This window comes from Lissotriton vulgaris, chromosome 5, assembly GCF_964263255.1.
Source record: "Lissotriton vulgaris chromosome 5, aLisVul1.2, whole genome shotgun sequence".
Taxonomy (NCBI): domain Eukaryota; kingdom Metazoa; phylum Chordata; class Amphibia; order Caudata; family Salamandridae; genus Lissotriton; species Lissotriton vulgaris.
Window position 1 is genome coordinate 1917345948 of NC_141693.1, and position 22923 is coordinate 1917368870.

Consider the following 22923-nt stretch of genomic DNA (forward strand, 5'->3'; position numbering starts at 1 on the left):
ACATTGAGAGAAGGGAGAAGGAGAGACATAAAAAGAGGGAGGATGCGGGAGGAGACAGCAGGAGGGACGAATGGAAATGCAACAATGTGGTTTAACAGTATAACAGAAAAAGATCAACAAATATACCTTGCAACGAACAGTTTGCAATACGTTAGGAGAGGAGAGAAAGGAGAGAGAAAAGAAGTAGGGGGTAGGTGAGGTGAGAAAGTGAGGATAAGGGCAGAGACTACCGTAGAGACGAGAGGAAGTCTGTCTAAAGACCGACTGGGTAGGTGACGACCAAGGAGGGAATCCACGGTCCTTCTCCCCAATAGCTAAACCAGGTAGCTCCATCGGGCACCAGACAAAGTAGTTCAGTCTCAGGTGTCGAGGGAAGGGGTTCGCAGAAAAACAAAACAAAACCTACCACAATTATTTATTTATTTGAGTTCTCACGCAACAAGTGTTAAACCAGCATGGATACAACAGAACAATCCTCATTTGATTTTCAATGTATAGAATTCTCAGACTGCCTTACCCGAACATGGGTTCTGTTTAAAATGAAAGCTTGTTTATTTTGTTCACAGATCAAGCCCCTGGAGAAGGGCCGATGGGGCCTGAAATGCATTGGGCGGTTCTCATAAAAAACATTCACTCTGTGATGTAAAACAAGAAAATGTATTGAAGCAATTGATTTGTGAATCCAACAAATTAAATATGTACAATTTATAAGGATATTTCAGATGTTTGAATAATGTATTGTTTAATCATTGTCATTTTATATGTAGGAAAAGTACAATATCAGAGTTTAAACTCCGTTCATAAATGTTATGACTTTTAGTTTTAGGCAACAGTGCACAGAGGCCAGGTTGAAAAACTTGAGGTCTGATTTCACTAGTTATAGGCACACAAGGACAGTGTGCTAGCCTCAGTAGCACGCCTGGTTCAATTAGAAAAATAAGGTGATTATAAAACAAATAGAACGGAGTGCTTCTTGAAGCTTATATTTAGTGGTCTGTAGCTGAACATCATGTCATCCCTGGCAAATGACCCTTATCTGATGCCTTAAATCAAATTGTTAAAGACTGATTTGTAAAGGAAGGACTCCTTGAGCTAACAATCCTCTGAGATAAACTTATGAAAGCATTTCAAGATGTGGAGTGTGTGTTTGTGCTGGAGTAATCCATGCAAATAACCAACATTTATTTAATCTATAAATAGTGCAAAATGTACCACATGTTCGTAACAAACTTGGCCAAAACCCATCCTCGTGTCGCTGCCAAGTGCATGACAAACTTAGATTGTGTACTGCCTTAAATGTTTACAAGCTTTTTAAAGAGAAAAGAGGGTAAACAGGAACAAAATAATATAATTTTCAGCAGACTTTCCCAGTTATGTACTAGTATTTTTATGTTTACGTAGGTGCAGCAAACTGCAAATTTCTGGTTATAAAAAGTTTTTATGTGATATTTTACAGAACCTTGAGCTAAACATGTTTGTTTTTGAAGTGTACATTTTGCTATATTTATGCTATATTGGGAACAGTTTTCAACCATTTGATATACTAAACATTCTAGTATATAATGCCAAACTAATTTTCTGCAAAATAAAGCATTGTTATTGTAGATCGACATTTTGCTAGCTGTTTGCCAAAAAGGCAATAAATAATTTACAGATGCTACGCCCCTATGATGCAATCCTAACTAATGCATGCTGCACCACCAACCTGAGTAACATAGGATTTGTGCTGATGAAGCGTAAAGGTTAGGAATACAACTTGCATTTATGTGGAATGCAGGGTTAGGTCATGCAGTTCCATTGGGTTAGAGGGGAAGTACAGAGGAGGAAACATGATCTGGGAAGAACATAGGAAGGAAAAGTCCTTTGGGTCAAATGTATGCATAGAACTGAAGTTTTGGTGTCTTGGTGGAAAATAACTGTTGCTCTCTCCCTTTTGTTTCCTGCCTAATTGATTCCAGGGGGCCATAACGTCATTTTAAAATCTGGCACTACAAGCTGAGGGCTGCTCAACGCCCAGCTTGCCGATTTCATTGACGCCAACCACGTCCTGGGCATCTCCCAATCCGGTTTCCCAAGCAACCACAGCACTGAGGCTTCCCTCCTTGCTGCCACCGAAGGCATCCACTCCCTCGTCGACCAGGGCGAAACCGAGGCCCTCATCCTCCTGGAACTCCCAGCGGCATTCAACACTGTCTTCCACAGCACCCTAAGCACAAGACTCCATGATGCCGGCATCCATGACAAAGCCCTGGACTGGATCTACTCCTTCCTCACTGGCCGAATACAGAGGTCAGACTACCACCGTACCTCCCAGAATCTACAAATATCAGCTGCGGAGTGCAACAGGGCTTCTCCCTGAGCCCTACCCTCTTCAACGTCTACATGGCGCCACTTGCAGCCACCTTCAGGAACTATGGACTCAACATCGTCTCCTATGCTGACGACACCTAGCTCATTCTGTCCCATACCAATGAATCCACAGTCGCCAAGAACAACTTCCACAAAGGGATGGAAGCCGTCGCCATCTAGATGATACAGCTGCCTCAAGCTCAACTCAGACAAGACAGAAGTCCTTTTCCTGGGATCCATCACCTCCATTTGGAATGACTCCTGGTGGCCTGCTGCACTGGGAACAACCCTCACACCCACAGACCACGCATGAAACCGCCAGATCAATCTAGTCTCCCTGTCAGGCTTCAGCACGCTCTGCCTGCTCTGAAAGATCCCCACTGAATACAATAAGAGCAGTCACCCAAGCCCTCATCAGCAGCAGACTCGACTACAGCAACACAATCTATGCTGGCGTCACCCAGAAACTCCCCTGGAAGCTCCAGAACATCCAATACGCTGCAGCCAGACTCGTTCTAAACATCCCCCGCCACAACCATATCACACAACACCTGCGTGAACTCCACTGGCTCCTAGTCGACGAAGAATAACCTTCAAGATCCTCATCCACTCATTCAAGTCCCTCCACAATGTCGGACCAGCATATCTGAACCACTGCCTCTCATTCCATGCACCCAACAGACTCCTGCATTCCGCCCAACTGTCACTGGCAGCAAGACCAAAACCGGAGGAAGATCCTTCTCCTACCTTGCCGCCAAGACCTGAAACACCATGCCCCCACTTCAGACAATCCACTTCGCAGCCCCAATTGAGGAAGGACCTCCAGACCTGGCTCTTCAAATGAACCCAGTGCTCTGATGGATCTGAGGGCTTGAAGAACAGTTATATGGTCCCTATCTAGAAGCAATGATCTATTTTTACTCAGTTGGGATTGCGGGTAGAAGACAGTCTTAGTTTTCGTGGTGATGTGTTCCCACAGGGTGAGGTCAGTGCTGAGTGTAAATCTGTGTGACTTGCCATTGGTGACATTTTGGGGTTCAAATCCATTTGTTGAGCCAGTTTTTGACAAGTTCTTTTTTGTGGCTTGGTCTTGGTGGGGTTGAGCTTCAGGTAGGTGCTGGACATCCTGTCCTGATAAGGTGCAGGCAGTGTTTGAAGCGTTGCATGTCTGCAGCAGATGAGTCTTTTGTATGCACTGAGAAAGACTTCTAAGAAGAACATACTGAAATGAACTCACGGAGGGGTAGGAAAAAGCAAAGTGTCTATGTGACATCACATTCTTATTATGGGTGATGTTCTCCTTCGTCACAGCCTAGTGGGGAGCGTGGCTAAGTGGACTCTTTTTGGAAAATATTTTTATTGCATAAATGACAGACTATATACTGTTACACAGATTATTCCACATCACAAATCATATGTATCATCACATTAGTCAATAGATTCAAACAGCGTATATCTTTACGTTTCTCGCTCTACATCCCTGTCCCTTCGTAATTCTAGTTCTACCACTGGGGACACACATATTTCTCCTCTGTACATGTTCCATTTGGCCCATTTCCTATCCCATTTCTTCGGACACCCACGTGCGATAAACACTTCTTTTTCAGCAATCATGCATTTATCTAATTCCCTCATCCATACTGCTACTCCTGGCGGTCTGGCCCCACCCCTTCCCCTAGCAATTTCTCTTTTAAAGAGCGTGAAGCCCATTGTTGCAAACTGCTGTTCTATCTCCGTAAGATCCGTAGCCTCCCATATGTTCAGCAGGCCCAATCGTGGCGTCAAGGTAATTGGCTTATTTGGGGCAGATCGCAGATGCGTCACTATCCTGTCCCATCGGTTCTGCACCAATGGGCATTCCCAGATCATATGATAGAAGCTAGCCAACTCTGTCTGCACCCCTTGAAACATAGATCCTCTGGCCTCGACCCAATCTTCACTAGAGTAATCCCAGTCAAGTATGAACGGTGTAGGATTCAGAGCTGTATGAGTCGGTATCTAAGTGTAATGGCAGCCTCTCTAGGAGACATCAGCGCTTGCCTCCAGTCCTCCACTTCTATGGCCCCTAAGTCTCTTTCCCATTTCTCCTTGAGCTGTACGAAGGAATCTGGCATGTGATTGCTAAGCTTCCTATAGGTGAGATCGCCTTTGTGTGCAATTGTCCATCTAGTAGGCGATCCTGTAGGGGAGAATACTCTGGTATATCTGCACAATCAGGAAACGCCGCCATCAATGCGTGTCTGATTTACAAATATCGAAAGGCTTCACTAGGTGCCAGCTGTAACGTTTTCTGTAGCTCTTCAAACCGCAAAATCCTGCCTTTCCTAATCAGATCTCCTACCACTGAGATACCAATCATGTCCCATTTGTCAAACCCGGGATGGTGACAGAGCAGAACCAGCTTTTTTGCAGACCATAGCGGCGTCATAAGAGTGAGTCTGTTTGTCCAACCCAGTCGGGAGTTAGCCGGCCTCCATATCTGCAGCGTATGTTGGGTGGGGCCTACAAACTGCTTTCTCCGTGTCGCTGAGTACAGCGCCCCGAGATAACCTGCCCTGTCCATCTGAAATCTATCTAGGGCACACGCTGGGTCATCAGGTAAGGTATATTTCCATCTATTCACCGTGACCAATTGCGAGGCCCAATAATATAGCCGAATATCCGGCAGAGCTATACCCCCATCATACCATCCCTTTGTTAATTTGTGGATCGCTACTCTGGGAGCCCCCCCATCCCATAGCAGTATATGCACCTCCCCCTCCACTGCGATAAAGAAGGCATCAGGAACTCTAATCTGACAATTCTGTAGAACATATAGGAAACGTGGGAGAGAAAGCATTTTCAAGAGAGCAGCCCAGCCAACCAAGGACAATGGCAGGGATCTCCAATGCTGGACATCCGCTCGTAGCCGAGTAAGCAAGGGTGCCAGGTTGCTCCTGTAGAAAAGAGCCGAATCGGGCGTGACGAAGATCCCCAGGTATTTAAAACCGTCCGACGCGACCATCAGTGCGCAGTCGTTTGGAAGACGTGGGGTCTGTCCGTGAAGCATGTACAATACCGATTTGCCCCAATTGATAGCGTAGCCAGAATACTTCCCAAAGTTAGTAAAAATGTCTAGAACCACCCGAAAGGATCTATATGGATATGTCAGATATAACACTATATCATCCGCATAGAGTGATATTCTGTCTTCATAGTCAGGGGACCATCTCAGACCTCTAGTCATCACGTCTTTCCTTATCCACGTCGCTAGGGGATCCAACATTAATGCAAATAATGCGGTGACAGGGGGCACCCCTGCATCGTACCTCTACGAAGAGAAAACAGTCTGGACGTGTAATTATTCACTCTAACCTGTCCGGATATGTCGGTGTAAAGCAATCGCACCCATCTCATGAATTTCATGCCCAATCCCGCTCTTACTAATACCTCAAACATATAGAACCATTCAATCGAGTCAAAAGCCATAGAGGCGGCTAAGGATAATATAGCATCGTCTTTTTCTAAATATTCCTGCATGGCCAACACGTTATGCAGGCGACGAATATTAAGGGCCGTATTTCTCCCTGGCATAAAACCCGATTGGTCAGGGTGCACTACGGAGGATACCACAGTCCCCAGCTGTGTGACAAGAGCCTTCGCCAAGACTTTCGCCTCCACGTTGATTAATGAGATCTGTCTATAGGAACGACAATCTTCCACCGGTTTGCCCGTTTTATAGATGACAACAATACTTGCCAGCCGCTGGTCAGGGGGCAAGGCACCCATTTCCCAGTTCTCCTGATACATGGCTCGCAGATGTGGGACCACTTGAGTGCCTGTTACTTTAAGAAATTCCACGGGGTACTGTTAGGCCCCATAGCCTTTCCCGGTTTTATTCGGCCAATGGCTGTTCGAATTTCCTCATCGGAGAGATCAGCCTCCAGTGATTCCCTATCTTCAGCGGACAGAGCAGGCAACGTACACTCCTCCAAAAGCTGACGCGATTCCTCAGCTATATATATGGCTGACGGCGAGTATACTTCCTCGAAGTGGTCAGCAAATGCCTTTGCCATGTCTTCGAGGCAAGATACGATGTCTCCAATGGACACCTGTATTCTAGGTACCCACCTCGCACCCTGCTCTTTCCATTCCAACCAGTCTAGTGTTTTACCCGCCCTGTCCCTCAACTCGTAAAGTCTGTGATGAGCAGCTGTCTGCGTCGCTATCATATGTTCTCGGGCTTTTAATTTATATTCATCCCTTTTGAGTGCCATGGCATGCATCAAATCCTCCGAGGGGTGGAGTGCATACCCTGCCTCTACTTCCTTGAGCTCATCTTCCAGCTGTGTTAGTATCTCCCGTCGTTTTGCAACATACTGCGTTTTGAACTACTTTGTAAGCTTCCCAGATCGTTTTCGTCTGAGTCTACGGATCCTACATTTTCTTCAAAAAAGTAACCAGTCTGTACACTTAGGGCCCGATGTAGGTAAATCCCATTTACCGATTTTGAAATACCGAATCCTACCGATTCGGTATTTCAAAATCGGTAAATGGTATGTAGGTCCCAACATCTGGATTCGTTACCGAATCCTTAACAGTTCTTTAATTACCGATTCGGTAAATACCGAATCGGTAATGCCCATTCATTCCTATGGGCTTTGAAGCCCATAGGAATGATTAGGCATTACCGATTCGGTATTTACCGAATCGGTAATTAAAGAATTCACAAGGGTGCAGGGGGTGTCACTTTGACACCCTCTGGCACCCCCAAAACAGGCACAGGTGCCATGTGGCAAGCATACCTGCCCTAAGGGCAGGTCTGCCTGTCACATGACATAGGTGTGCATGCACACATGTGCATGCACACCGGAATCGGTATTTTACCATGGATTTGTATTCCATGGTAAAATACCGATTCTGTAAGCCATGTGCAGAAGGTACATTGCCTACCTACATTGCATTTTCGGTAATTTTACCGAATCGGTAAATATTACCGAATCGGTAATTATTTTACCGATTCGGTACATATTACCGAATCGGTAAATTTACCGATTCGGTAAAATTACCGAAAATGTGCCCCTACATCTCAATAGCCCTTTACCGATCGGAAACGGCCGAAAATCGGTATTTTCGGCCGATTCGGATCGGTAAAGGGCTACCTACATCGGGCCCTTAGCTCCTCTCTTATATCAGGGATCTTGAATAACCATGGATTAATGACAATAGTACGGCTCTGCTGTCTAGCACCGTGTGTGAAATCTATTCCTACAGGGGAGTGATCCGATGGCTAAGCGGACTCTTGACATACTGATCTGTGAGTACAGTGCGTACAGTATTTATTCCAACAACAGCAGTCTGTAGCATCATATGGGCAGCTGTACAGATGGAATATTCATGCTTGCTTGGAATAATTAAGCTAAATATTGATATGCAGAAGAGCTGTTAGATAATATTAGCACATGGATTGTTTTTCAGAAGAGAATTCATGCCCAAGTGGAACGACTGAAAAAGGAGCTGGAAAGCCTGCAGACATGGGCAGCTGAAGAAAGCAGTACTGCGTCCAAGGTGGAGGTGAGAGGTTTCCTCGCTTTATGTAGAAAGTTGAGAGACATTGTGTCCTCTTACTTAAATAAAGCCAAAAGACAAAGGGGTACTTCAGAGAGTGAGGACTGGAAATGAGATGTGGGGCGTTGTTCTGGAATCTGCTTTTCACCAAAAGGACAGATCTTACCCACACTACTCCCTCAGGCACAGGCAAAACACAGCACTCCCCTAAGGCGAGATAATAATACCAATCCAATCATATGGAATATAACACATATGTCTTTTATTCATACACTACTTCAACAAGGGTAGGCTGAATGCATTAGTCATGGCAGACTCCCAAGTAACAATAGGATAATAGAAATAAGCGATCAAAAGTAAAGTGCAATATATACATGTAATAATGAATGAAAAGAATCAGAACTAACGGAAATAAAGACAATAAAATATAGCAAGAGTAGAAAGAAAATTGCAAAGAGTGTGGTTAGGAACACTTCACTGACTGATTCCTCCAAACCATCTCTCGCCAACCAAGCTGAGGGGAGTCTGGTACTGCAGCCAGGCGAGAGTTCAGTCAGTTTGTTATGGTGGTGTTGAGTTACCACCCAATCGCGCACTGTTCACGTGGCCCCGTGGCGCTTTATATAATCTTATTAAATCCAAATATGTTTTAAACCACTCTTGTGTTATATTCCACACATTTATTTTTCTAGTTCATATTGTTTTTCATGTGAATCATAATTACTTTTTTAAACATGCACAATTCTTATTTCATTGCTGACATATATTCACAGAGTTTATACATTTCATGTTCATCAGTTTATACTTGGCACATATAATATAGTACATTTATTCAACATTTTACGAATGAGCCCAATGCATTTCGGCACTGGTGTGTGCCTTCATCAGGGGCAGTATCTATAAAAGAAAATTAAAGAATATGGTGTAAGTATCAATTTATGGCGGGGGGTTCTGTGTATCTATGACCGTAATGTTTGCATACCTGGTCCTTGTAATGATGTATGACCTTAGTCCTGTCCCTCAGTATGGCCCTTGTACCTGTGTATAAAACATAAGTGCAAGCCACTATATAATGATGCCATGTCCACTAATGTGATAACTATCCACTTGCCTAAAATAGTTTCACATACCTTAAAAGACGGTATCTTGAGTCTCTGAAAAAATAATGGGCAATAAGGTCTTCAGTATATATATTTGTTTGGTTAGACCCTGTTAGTGTGTAATTGGTTTTCCACATACCTGATTCAAATGTGTCTCAGGTTTCTGAAATATACAAATCATTTTTTGTTTTAATTTTAAATGATGTTGAAAACATTTCTAAGAGTACCAGCTCGCGGTAGCTTGCCGTGTTTACCTGTGCTTTGTTCTTCGTTATCCCGATTTTAAAAAACCGAAATGTAACAGCATAAGCACCCTCACCAGTTGTCTCCAAGTCTATTGCTTAGTTTAGATATAAATGTTCCTGTCTTACCTGTTGTTAACGTAACTTCTGCTCTAAACGATACCCGTACTCCGCACTAGCGTCTATGTGCTTCGGTCCCCGTTTATCTACTGATTCCGCTACACTCCGCGTCAGTTTCGCGGAGTTCTCATTAAACGACGGACTATGCGCCCGTGTGTCTGAGATAGTCAAAATCCGTGGCGGCCATGTTTGAAAGGGTTTTCGAGTCCGTGAGTGGATCGAATTCCTGGCAACTTAATATGAACGATAAACTCCTATCTCATACGTTTGGTTCATAGGTACTGTCAATATTCTGACAGTGCCGAGATTATATGATTATTCTACCTTATTTGTCCCTTGTGTTGAATCAAGCTGCTGTAGCGAAATCTATAAGGTTAAAATATATAATAGCTCATTTAAGTGATGCTATGACTTATTTAGGTAATACTGGGACAAGCTCATATGGCTGAGATACCCGCCACCCCCTCTCAACACAATCCCCAAGGATGGGAAACCGGAAACAGTTCTGAAGTCTTTGGAAGACGGGAGGGAGTAACCCTCCCGGCCGTATTTATTAAAATATGAAACAAATTAAAACATTAAATAAACAGTTTCATATTATGTACAATTTCATTACCACATTGCGATGTTTGGCTAACCTTAACAGATTCTCTAATACAAAGGTTCTCCTAGCCGAACTAACATCCTACAAAACATTTACTTGAAATTTTGAAATTGTACATCCTAACGTTTAAGGGCCAACGGCAAGGTCGTAACCGGTGTCAAGATCCCTAACCCAGAAATATCGCCCTCACTTGTGAGGGGCGGCCCAGAGGCGTACCTCAAGTGCAATTACCAATTTCCCTTGACTTGACGGGGGCCCCAATAAAACTCGACGCCACTTAGAGGTCGTTCGAGGACTCGTGTGAGGTATCTAGAAGGTAGCGTAGACCCCCCCCCAAACCCCACACAACTTACCACATCTGCCGTCGCAGACGTCCTGGCCCCGGGAAATTCCCCAGGAGGGGGCTGTAACCCCTCCTACCCAGGAAGGGGCCTTGACCGCCTTTCCTTTTCTTTCGGCGACCCATCCTTAGAAGGGACCGCCTCCCCGTTGAGGGGCCAATGGCCACCTCCCCAGAGCGCTCCCATCCGTGCTGGGTGACGCCCACTCATAGGGATCTTCCAATTAGTGCTCACCGATCATGACCTTACCGCCCGACCAAAATAAATACGACAATGCTAACTAAATGACTAAACTAAAAAGACCGTAGTAACTACATTCTTATTAAAAGCATGCTTACCAATGAACACTTAAAGCAGACTTTCCTAATTTACGAAACGTAACACAAATTGACCATTCTTTATTACATACTCAAATTCATCACGATAATACCACAACCTGTAAACGAAAATCAGAGTTATCCATCAACTTTATTCAAAAAACCACTTGCTGTCCTCAGGGGCTGGTGGGTGGGTCAAAATTGGCTCTTCGTTCCGTCTCGAGCTCACGTGCAGCGAGGAGGTGCAGCTTCAGAGCACAGGAACAAGAGGATGCCTTCGGATCTTGCTTCTCCTTTTATCCGTCTTCAGGGCGGGCGTAAACCCGCCCCTGCCTGCCCCTAGGGCGTGGCCAGCCGCGTCAGTGTCTAGGCCAACCCACTCTAGGGCGGGAAAAGGCGCGCCCCGGCTACCCCGCTTTGGGCATACCAGCCGAGACGCGCCTCCCGCCCAAGATGGCTTCCCGGGGGGATCGTGGTACTCCGCCATACGTTCGGGGGGACCGAGTGGTCGCCCCTTTCCATATGGCTGAGATACCCGCCACCCCCTCTCAACACAATCCCCAAGGATGGGAAACCGGAAACAGTTCTGAAGTCTTTGGAAGACGGGAGGGAGTAACCCTCCCGGCCGTATTTATTAAAATATGAAACAAATTAAAACATTAAATAAACAGTTTCATATTATGTACAATTTCATTACCACATTGCGATGTTTGGCTAACCTTAACAGATTCTCTAATACAAAGGTTCTCCTAGCCGAACTAACATCCTACAAAACATTTACTTGAAATTTTGAAATTGTACATCCTAACGTTTAAGGGCCAACGGCAAGGTCGTAACCGGTGTCAAGATCCCTAACCCAGAAATATCGCCCTCACTTGTGAGGGGCGGCCCAGAGGCTTACCTCAAGTGCAATTACCAATTTCCCTTGACTTGACGGGGGCCCCAATAAAACTCGACGCCACTTAGAGGTCGTTCGAGGACTCGTGTGAGGTATCTAGAAGGTAGCGTAGACCCCCCCCCAAACCCCACACAACTTACCACATCTGCCGTCGCAGACGTCCTGGCCCCGGGAAATTCCCCAGGAGGGGGCTGTAACCCCTCCTACCCAGGAAGGGGCCTTGACCGCCTTTCCTTTTCTTTCGGCGACCCATCCTTAGAAGGGACCGCCTCCCCGTTGAGGGGCCAATGGCCACCTCCCCCGAGCGCTCCCATCCGTGCTGGGTGACGCCCACTCATAGGGATCTTCCAATTAGTGCTCACCGATCATGACCTTACCGCCACAGGCCGGATAGTTGACCGGCTATCCGGACCCCCCACAACACTCCTACCTAAAGGTCATGGTGTAACGTTTTTAGCCATGCTAAGAAGTCTCCTATGAGTAACTCATTCCCCACCCGAGACAAATGCACTCCATCCCCCACATACATACTGTCATCATTAATACACCCATGTGAAATAGCATGCAGAGTCTTGGAACGGAACAACCTACTCACTTTATTATTAAGCTTTCTAACAGAATGATTTAAAGCAGGAACCGAAATAGCCCCCCGCCACACTTTTCGTGGGATCATATGGGACCATGCAATTGTGCACCCTGGAACTCTCCTCGCTAACCAACTTACAGTGGAAAGCATCGCCTCAAGGAGAAGTCGTCTACCAGTGGTGACCAAATCATTACCCCCAAGATGTACTATGACTACAGACCGCGGTGACCTCGTCCGCCCTAGCAAACCCTCAAAAAATGATTGAAACTGGTCAATACAGAGACCGCCTCTTCCGTAGAAGGACACACTGTACCCGTATTCCCCAGCTACGTGAATCATATCACCTGCCTTGAATACGTCTGCGGCACGTCTCACGTATGAGTGGCCCACGACCCACACCTCCTTTTTCACAGCCGGTGATGTCTGACCGCTGGCCCGGTGTTGGGTCGACTGCAAAGTCCGCCCCGCCTCGTAGGCTTGCGTAACTGAAAACCAAACAAAAACAAGAAGCGTGAGTACATTGTTACAGCTTCACAACATGTGCAAACGCACATACCTTTTATAACAGTTGGAGGACCAACGCCCCACCCGTTTAACTTGTTCCACATCCAGACCCCTGGCTGTAGCTTCTGTAGCAGCCCCTATCCGAAAGGAATGGGTCCCAAACTCGCCCGGGTTCAAGCCCGCAGCGGCAATCGACATCGCAAGCACCCGCTGAAACTGAAACTTTGTCAGTGGGGTGGCGTCAGCGTGTCTCAACAAGGTCCCCCCCCATGATGCCACCCTACGTGTTAAATAATCTTCTAGACACCTTACCGGGCACATGGAGGACCCGGGAATCCTGCGTATGATTATGCAGTCACCCATCCCACTTTGATCCGTTTTGGACCTGACAAACGAGACCGTCATCGTCTCCCCTCTGATCTGGACGTGCTCCAGGCACAATCCTCCTGTCACATCCTGCTTGTTCCTCGCCACTAGTTCGCTTACCCGCATAGCCCCATGGAATGCCAGCGTAAAAGCGGCTCGGAATAACACCGTCTCAAACTGAGATGAACACGTAGCAGGGAGTCTGGATAGCAACTGGGCCAGCCTATCTAAACCTATCGGGCGCCTTTCATCTACTCTGCGACCCTCAAGGCGTTGCCACCCTCGTAGCGCTTTCTGTACAACGAAAGACGCTGTTGGGTCAAGGATCCCGTGGGCCCTAGCAACAAAGGAAATGGCAGCCCGATGCCTCTGAGCCGTGGCCACCGATTTCCCGACCCGATGTAAGGACATCAGAAAATTCACCACCCACTCTTCCTGGCCCCAAAGCTCCTCTCTATCAGTCCCCAAAAAGGCCAAATAGGACCGGAACGCCCCTTCATATGCCTTCCTCGTCCTGGGTGCTAAACTCTCTCCCACGAGGTTACGAAGTTCGGGGCACCGAGAGACCAGAGAGCTTCGGGAAAGGGTGCCGGCTCCGGGTCCGCTGTGGGAAGAAAACCCCAGAAAGCCTGCATACGAAAACGAGACAGTGCATCAGCTGCCTGGTTCATTACCCCTGGGGCATGTCTTGCTTTGAATAACACATTCAATTGCATACACAGTAAAACAATCTCTTTGAGTAGTCTCAAAATCCACTTGCATCGTGCTGCCTGGCTATTGATACACTCGACCACGGTCATATTGTCAGACCAGAATACCACAGAGTGATCCCTGAACCCTTCGGGCCAAGTTTTCAGGGCTACTAAAATGGGGAAAAGTTCCAGGAAAGCAATGTTACTTGTCAGCCCACTGTCATGCCACCATGTCGGCCACTTTTGTGCAGACCATCTTGTGCCGAAGATGGCACCAAAACCTATACTCCCTGCCGAATCCGTCCACAGCCCCAGCTCATCAGAGGACACGGCCGGTTTATTCCAGACGACTCGACCATTAAAATCCGCCAGGAATGCCAACCAAATGCGCATGTCCTGGCGGACCTCAGCCGAGAGCCTCGTGCGATGATGGCCCTCCTTCAGGCCGACCATGGTTTGAGCAATCGAACGAGAAAAGGGGCGGGCCATTGGTATAACCCTCAGGGCAAAATTCAACTGGCCAACTAGCTGCTGTAACTGATGCAGCTTAACCTTGGATCCATTTATACATATTTGCAGGGATGTCCTGAACTTTGACACTTTTTCGGCAGGTAAACGAAAACACCCTTCCTCGGAATCCAACTCGATCCCCAAAAACTCGAGGCAAGTGGAAGGCCCCACAGTCTTACCTGGTGCCAATGGCACGCCAAACTGATTCATTAAAACACAAAATTGAGCCAAAGCCTGCCCACATTCCGGATCCCCGGCCGCCCCCAGGAACAAAAAATCATCAAGGTAATGCATCACATTTTGGAAACCCGTCTTCCTTGTGAAGACCCATTGTAGGAAAGTACTGAATTTTTCGAAATAGGCACAAGATATAGAGCACCCCATCGGCATACACCTATCCATGTAATAATGACCCTGAAACATGAAACCTAGGAGACGCTGATCGTCTGGATGTACCGGGAGCAACCGGAACGCTGACTCGATATCAGATTTTGCCATCAGCGCCCCGGGCCCCAGGCGATTCAAAATGGCTACGGCCTCATCGAAGGATGCGTACCGCACCGAACACACTTCCGGGTCTATCGCTTCGTTTACGGAAAGACCACGTGGGGCTGACAAATTGTGTATCAGCCGAAACTCACCCGGGTCCTTCTTTGGGACCACACCTAAGGGAGAACAAACAAAGTTAAGAACCGGTGGTACACTAAACGGACCGGCGACTCGACCTCGAGTCACCTCTTTCCTGATCTTATCCTGTACCACAGTCGTATGCTGAAAGACCGATAGCTGATTTTTACATTTCGTTGCACCTTGAAAGTCCCCCACTGGGATGCGGAAACCATAAGAAAACCCGTTCCGCAACACCCCAGCAGAAGTACGATCCGGGTATTCGCTGAGCCAAGGAATCATCGCCAAGGTATCAATCGGGGTAGGCAAAGGCGCCCCTCGGACTATATTAGACCTGTTTGGCGCCTCCTCTACCCCCGTTATCACCCGTTTTGGCTCTGCACGTGGACTCAGGATGGGATGATTGCCCACACCCACTACATTCGTGCCTAAATTTGCACGATCCCTGGGGCCTGGTACATTTTCCCCTGTTGAAGTTCCAACAAACCCCCCTTTTTCCTGTATTTCCGGCAGGCCTCGAGTAATTGTCGGTACCTGTACCTGATCGAAAGGGCGTCCCCGCATACTGGCGGCAGGATTCGCCAATGTTACTTCCCACCAATGGCACTTTCAACATACCAGTCTCCTTCATTTTATCCCAAGACACAGAATCATAACAATCCCAAGTTAAGCTTTTATCATGTTCTTTAGCCTTTCTAAACAGATTATCATAGCAGAACCAATGGTTACCCTCATGTGACACCGAGTACCCCATGATTCGAGACTGATAAATCTGCAATTCTTGCAGCAGATCGGGCCTTCGTTCCCCCAAGATCGATGTAAAGACCCCCCACGCTTTGCCCCAATTGCCAATATTTTCGTTCACCTTAAAGGCGGCCATTTTTCCACGCCAAACACTCGGATGCATGAGATCCTTCTGGCCCTTAACATGCTCCATTTCATAGTGATCAGTAAGCAACGAGAAAATGTTTACATATTCTCCCGCCCATATCTTCTCCTTAATAGCCAAGGGAACATGCTGACCCACCCTCTCCCTACGAGAAGGTGCTGACTCATCCCTTGCAATCGGCAATGGCCGCTTACCTGAACCGGACGGCGTCTCTGCGACCGAACCTGTCCCCTGCGGCTTCTCTACTACCGCAGCCGGTGTGGATACCCTCGCTGCTTCCCGTGACTCACGCAGTTGCTTCATCAGCACCTGCGCGTCGACAGCCGTGGCGCCCTCACTATCCTTACCCAACCACGCTGCTAGTTGTGCTGCCAGCTCAGGCGGCATATCGTCCCCGGACACGGGGTGACCACAACGGGAATCGGATTCCCTCCCTCCGGCACGGGGGTGGGTGCCTCTAGCGGGGCACTAGGGCCCGGGATGTCTTCCACAGCTCTCCCTCGCCTGGGCCTCTTGTTTTTCCCTCCCGGGGCTGCTCCCGCCAAAGGACGTTTCGATCCACCGTCCTCGTTTTCATCCATTCGCCTCTTTAACTCAGTCATCTCTTTCATAAGAACGCGCAGCATCTGGTCAGTAGTCATGCGCTTTCCCGCCTTCTTCGGCATTCTCCAACAGAGTATCTGGAAAACAAACAAGAAAGATTACAACGTTCAAAATTGGCTCTTCGTTCCGTCTCGAGCTCACGTGCAGCGAGGAGGTGCAGCTTCAGAGCACAGGAACAAGAGGATGCCTTCGGATCTTGCTTCTCCTTTTATCCGTCTTCAGGGCGGGCGTAAACCCGCCCCTGCCTGCCCCTAGGGCGTGGCCAGCCGCGTCAGTGTCTAGGCCAACCCACTCTAGGGCGGGAAAAGGCGCGCCCCGGCTACGCCGCTTCGGGCATACCAGCCGAGACGCGCCTCCCGCCCAAGATGGCTTCCCGGGGGGATCGTGGTACTCCGCCATACGTTCGGGGGGACCGAGTGGTCGCCCCTTTCCATATTGTGTGTCATTTTAACCTCTTGGGGCTGTTTGTAACTATAGAGTGTGCTCGCTTATAGATCATATTAAATGTGTTGAATTGGTGCATCGTTTGGAGTCTGTAAAGGGACTTAGTGTGTGAATCAATATACATCAAGTTATCGTTTGGAGTCTGTAAAGGGATTTAGTGTGTGAATCAATATACATCAAGTTATGCAGTACATAAGAACATCATGAAAACCTTACATCTAGTTACTTATGAATTTCTCTGTAGTGATATCACTGGTTTCATTTAAAAATCACATTGCCCTGATCACAAAACATAATTGTTTTTTAGTATGTGAGTTACTCAGGTGTTAGGTGTATGTAAAAATGTCTCTCTATTGGTTATTCTGTTATGATTGTTCCTACAGATAACACGCTAAATCGTACTTGTCATTAAGACCAGTGGGTATCATGGTGTTTAGATATCTTATCCAAAAGAGTTCACGCTGTAATAATTTCTGATGGTTGTTCACACCTTGTTTCAGTGGTACTTGTTCTAGAATTTGAAATCTTATTTGGGATATGCTGTGTTTCTCTGAAATCCAATGTTGTACCAGTGGCGAAGTCAAGGTGTTATTCCGGATTCGGCTTTTATGTTCTGTTATTCGCACTTTTATTTTTCTCTCAGTCTTGCCTATGTACATCCTTCCACATGGGCACTTGATTCCGTAAACCACGTTTTGCGTGTTGCAATCACTTGTGTGTCTCAAACGTATGTGCTTACCTGTTGTTGGGTGAACACATGTGTCTCCTATTATTGCATTGTTGCAATTAGTGCAGTTATGACATCGAATTATCCCTCTGTGGGTGGAGGTTTCCTCAGGTTGATGTTTAAGTTTCAATTTCTCTTTTAAATTCATTCCTCGAGTGTATGCATGCAATGGCAATTCCTTGAACAATCCTTTGAAATCCGGTTCCAAGGATAGTAACTCCCATCTTTTATTGATAATGTTTTTGATCCTGTTTGATTGGGTAGTATATTTTGTTACAAATACCATCCTATCTTGTTGTTTCCTCGGTCTCGGTTGTAACAATGTCATTCTGTCCATTGTGGATACTTTTGCTATCTGCTCTTGTAGTATATCTCTAGGATATCCTCTTTCTTCATATCTCTGAACTTGTCTTTGGACTGTAGTCTCATATGTCTGCACGTTTGAACATATTTGTTTGATGCGGATGAACTGGGATAGTGGTAAATTTTTGATCAGGCTCCTCGGGTGGAAGCTCATGTAATTGAGGGCACTATTTCGATCCGTGGGTTTTGTGTACAGTTCAGTATTGAATCCATTATCCCTTTTGGTGATTCTGACGTCAAGAAAATCTATTGTTTCGTTGCTTATTTTATGAGTGAATTGTATCCTGGTCTCCACCTGGTTAAGGGTTCTTATTACTTGTTCTAGTTTTGCCTGTGTGTCATCCCAAATTAGAAAAATGTCATCTATGAAACGACAATAGAACTTTACATGTGACCATTCACTCCAACTCATCATGGTTTGCGACTCAAATTGAGCCATGAAGGTGTTAGCGTATGCTGGGGCCCCAGCAAAGCCCATGGATGTTCCAGTCAATTGAGCAAAAAATGTATCCCTCCAAATAAAATAACTGTTGTGAAGGCAAAATTTCACTAATTGCATCAATAGCATCTTTTTGTCAGTCGATATGTCTTCCAGTTTTAACAATGCCCACTCAACTGCTTCAAGTCCTGCTGCATGTGGTATTGATGTGTAGAGTGCGACCACATCTATTGTGCACAGTATCCAATGTTCTTGGTACCCTTCCTCTATCCAAGCTAATTTGTTCAAGAAGTCTGTTGTATCTCTGATGTATGAGCCCCATTGTTGAACAAATTTTTGTAAATAGTGATCAATATATTGGCCAATGGGATCAAATATAGATCCACATCCTGACACTATTGGTCTGAAGGGTGGGTTAGTCGGGTGCTTGTGAATCTTTGGGATCATATATATCCGTGGTCTTCTCGGATTGCTAGCTGTTAGAAACGCTATTGTGTCTTCATCCACTATTTCATTGGTTCTGGCTGTTTGCAATATGCCTTGTAGCATCCTTTGAAGAGCTGGTGTTGGATCAGCGGTCAATTGTAAATATGTGTCTTGGTCTAAGACATGTTCATTAACTTTATACTCATAATACTGGGTGTCCATTAGTACTAATGCTCCCCCCTTGTCAGCAGGTTGTATGGTTAATTTTGCGTCTTTGGCCAAATTGTTGATGATGTGTTGTTCTTCTTTAGTCAAGTTATTATGTCTTCTCCTCTTGTAATCCAATGTCTTCAAATCATTTTTCACCATGATTTCAAAGGTGTCCAGCATTTTATGCGAAATTGGTGCTTGAAAAGTGCTTTTCGGCTTGAATTGTTTGCCTGTGTGTTCCATCCGGACATCACTTGATTCTACTATATTCCCAAAATAATGTTTTAGTTTCAGTGATCTCATGAACCTGAAGAAAGCTCCTTCTGTTTTCAATTCATTCGCTGGAGTGGTAGGCACAAATGTTAGACCTTTATTTAGTGTTGTTATTTGTTGTTTAGACAACGTTGTAGATGAAATATTTATTATTAGACTACTGTCCGTCCACTTCGTAGAGCTTTGCCTGCCACTTCCTCTCCTTGTTTTGCGCTTGTTGTTAATAGTGCGGTTTGCATCGTAGGCGGTTGACCTTGATCCTGGTCCTGTAACAAAAAAGCTGTTTGTCTGCTTGTTGTGGCATGTTGACTACTTTCGGTTGATAATATGACTCCTTCTTGTGTTGCTCTAACTGGTCCTCTTTGTATAGATGTTTCTTTGTCAGTGACCAGACTTTCTTCAGAAGAATGTTGGGCTGGTGATGGTCTTTTTGTGGGTACAAACTTACGGCGGGCATAGATATCAGCCCATGTATAAACCTCATTCAGTTTATAGTCTATGGTGTCGCGTTTGTACTTGCGTAGCTTCCCCTCTTGTAATTCCTTTTCGTATGAATCTAATTTAAGATTGATACCCTCAAGGCTTATTCTCCATGTATCCGCCTCCATTCTGTTTTCTAATTCTGATTTTAAGGTGTATATTTCATCTTCCAATTCCTGTATAGTTTTAGCCAATTCTTCTATAATGAGTAATATTAAGTCCAGTGAACATTTGTTTAGGATGCTATACCACTTGTCCATGAACTTCATGTTGAGGTTGAATCTGAACAGCATAGGTTTTATTGACAGTCGTAATCCCCGGGGTATGCGTTTTGCTTTATGATATTGAATGAGAGTTGATGCGTGCATCCTCTGGTTTACTTGTCTGCGTGTGATGTATTCCAGTTGTTTAAGTTGTTGGCTGATGGACCCCCCGTGAGCATCCATATTCCTAGCTTCCTTTATGAGCTTGTAAATTTGATCTGCTTCATCACTCGTATATGCCAATGTGTTCAGTCAGGACACAAAGTTCCCACCAATTCCATAGCAATACGTCTATTCTGTGGTGAACTTCTGTCTAGCCCGTGGATGCCCAACACAAGTTTATTTTATTATGTTTTAGAACTCCTAAGAGGTCCACATAAAAGGATACACAATACAAAATACTCGTTCAAATGCAAAAGACATTTACAAATTTTACCAAAATACAAGATAATCAGCACAGTATAGTTAATAAGACCATCTAATAAATATTTAAGAAACTTTAAAAAAAGTTAAAAATACAAAAACAGAACATTTCATTGGGGGGATTATATAAAGCGTGTAAGAAGGAGTTAGCAGTAAGAATGTTTAATTTCAAGCTAATTTGTCTCAGCCACTTACGCCGAAATAATCGAAGTTCAGGACATATAAAGAGAACGTGAATACAGTCCTGGGTAAACAAATTACAAAAATTACAAATTTCCGAACAACCATACCACCTAGCCATGAGATTATTTAAGGGTAGCAGATCGTGCCTCAGGAGAAGCCAGAACCGCCGTATGCCATGGGAAAGGTTAGGCGACATAGGGTTGCATATGCTTCAATACGTAAGTATCAGTAAGAGGAAAGACTCCCTTCTTTGCAAGAATGGACACCCTGTCCAACCTAAAACTGAGATCCCACGAGGCTTGTTTCAGAAGTGATTTTAACTGGCCGGCAGACAGAGTAAAAAGCGTACTCTCCTCCAATTGTAGAAGGGCAACAGCCCTTCTAAAATTCTTTACAATTAAGGAGAACTCCCTTAGGGTGCCCAGTAATTTATTCTTCATCAAGTGTCTGAGAGTCCCCACTTCCCCTCTAGCCAAACTGGCTACCCAACGCACTAATCCTGCCAAGCCCTGCACTCAACTACTACGGATGCCGAATTCAAGTCTCGGGGCTGCCACTGTGCAGGCGGTGTTAGTAGAGGCTAAAAACCTTAGAATTTTACCTTCTGCAACGTGTAAAAAACTCCATTGCCCTAGATCAATTATTTCAATTCCATACAAGAGGGATGACAGGATCTTTGCCCGAAACACCTCTAGCAAGTAAGAGAAATGTCTTCTCCCAGTGGCAGAGTATAATGCGCTCAAGCTTTTACCCTGAGACAGGGCCTTCCGTGTATTATTATCAATGTGGGCCTTGTCACTTAGGTTATCAGATATTATTTTCCCCAGGAAGACATAAGACTTTACCACCTCTAGCTTATGACCTCCTACTGACCAACCAAAGTTCTCATATTTTGATTTTTTCCTCCCTGAGATACACATAATTTTACTTTTAGCTGCGTTTATCTTCAAGTAGTGGGATTCTGCAAAAAGGTGCAGAGCGTGCAGACGATTATTTAACCCTTTGGGCGTTAAGTCCAATATAAGGATATCGTCCGCATATAGCAAACAGGAGATTGGAGTTCCCCCCACTATTGGGGCGATACCATCACAAGCAGATAAAGACTTAGGGAGATCTGAGATGTACAGGGAAAAAAGCAGAGGAGCCAAAAGACAGCCCTGCTTTAGTCCGTTAATGGTAGGAATGACTTGAGCCAACCCCCTTTCTCCTCCTTGAAGGACTTGGCACCATGTGTCTGAGTGAAGAGCCCGAACCAAATCTAACAGGAGAGGGGGCATGCCTAGGGCAGATAGCTTTCTCAACAGCAAGGGCCGATCCACTTTATCGAACGCTGTGGAGAAATCTATAAACGCCGCAAAGACTCTTCCCCCACAAACCCTTACATATTTGTCAGAGATTATCTGAAGTGCGGAAAGGTTGTCCAGGGTGCCATGTCCCTTACGAAAGCCTGTCTGTTCTAAGGGTAATATGTGACTCCTATCAACCCAATCATTAATCGAGTATAGGAGACATTTAGAGAAGACTTTACCAATTGCGTCGAGCAGAGCGATTTGGCGATAATTCTTGGGTACATTCCTATCGCCCTTCTTAAACAAAGGCACCAATATGCTCCCTTTCCAGGACAAGAGAATAGTTTTACTCATAAAGCAAAACCTAAATATAAGAAAACGAATTTTGCTCCAGGTGACTGAGTCCTGTTTCAAAACAGATACTGGGAGCTCGTCAGGCCCCATTGCGCCAGAAGGGCGCAGTTCCTTTATGGCCAGTTCGATAGTTTTTTCAGAAGGGAAATCTATTGGAAGATTACTGTCATTACAGGATCCCTCATACTCAGCCACCGGCCCATTACTGGCATATAAATTAACAATATAATTGACCCAAATTTGTTCAGATATGGGGATTGGACGGGGACTGACTCTTGTTCCACAGCCCTTCCCGATTAGAGACCAGAATAATCTTGACCGTTGACTACGGCCTCTCGCAAATTAATCCATAAAGAATCCTCTTTTTTTTTTAATCTTGACGTTACGTCTCCTTTTTAAGAGGACTATTTTGCGGTATCTTTCGGGGGATCTGGACAAATATTGTTCCCTCACCAGCTTATTTATTTCCTTATTTAGGAGGATGATCGATCTAGGGAATATGGTCTTTTTTGTGGTTAGGTTGGATTTTCTTGCTACTAAAGTGACCTCTTTCATAAAGTCCTCAAAATGTAGTAATTCAACCCCTTGCCAGTTATGTAGGACTTTTACTGTTTTTTCCAGGATGTGCTCCAGGCCCTTCATGGCTTTTGAGTTCCAAAAACATCTTCCTGTTTTATTACTAAAGTTGACCGAGTATCCATTGAGGGACCAGGGGTCAACATTATTAGGGTATATGGAGAGGGTTATAGTGATC

The 22923-nt window shown here is 45.5% G+C and overlaps 1 protein-coding gene across 1 annotated transcript in view; it reads left to right on the plus strand.

Moving 5' to 3' along the window:
- The window catches only part of LOC147717715 (E3 ubiquitin-protein ligase TRIM39-like), a 305695-nt gene that overhangs the window by 35183 nt on the left and 247589 nt on the right, over positions 1 to 22923 (plus strand). The window contains exon 2 of the mRNA XM_086924496.1: positions 7807 to 7902. Within this exon, the coding sequence (XP_086780622.1) occupies positions 7807 to 7902 (96 nt within the window). The remainder of the gene's footprint in view (positions 1 to 7806; positions 7903 to 22923) is intronic.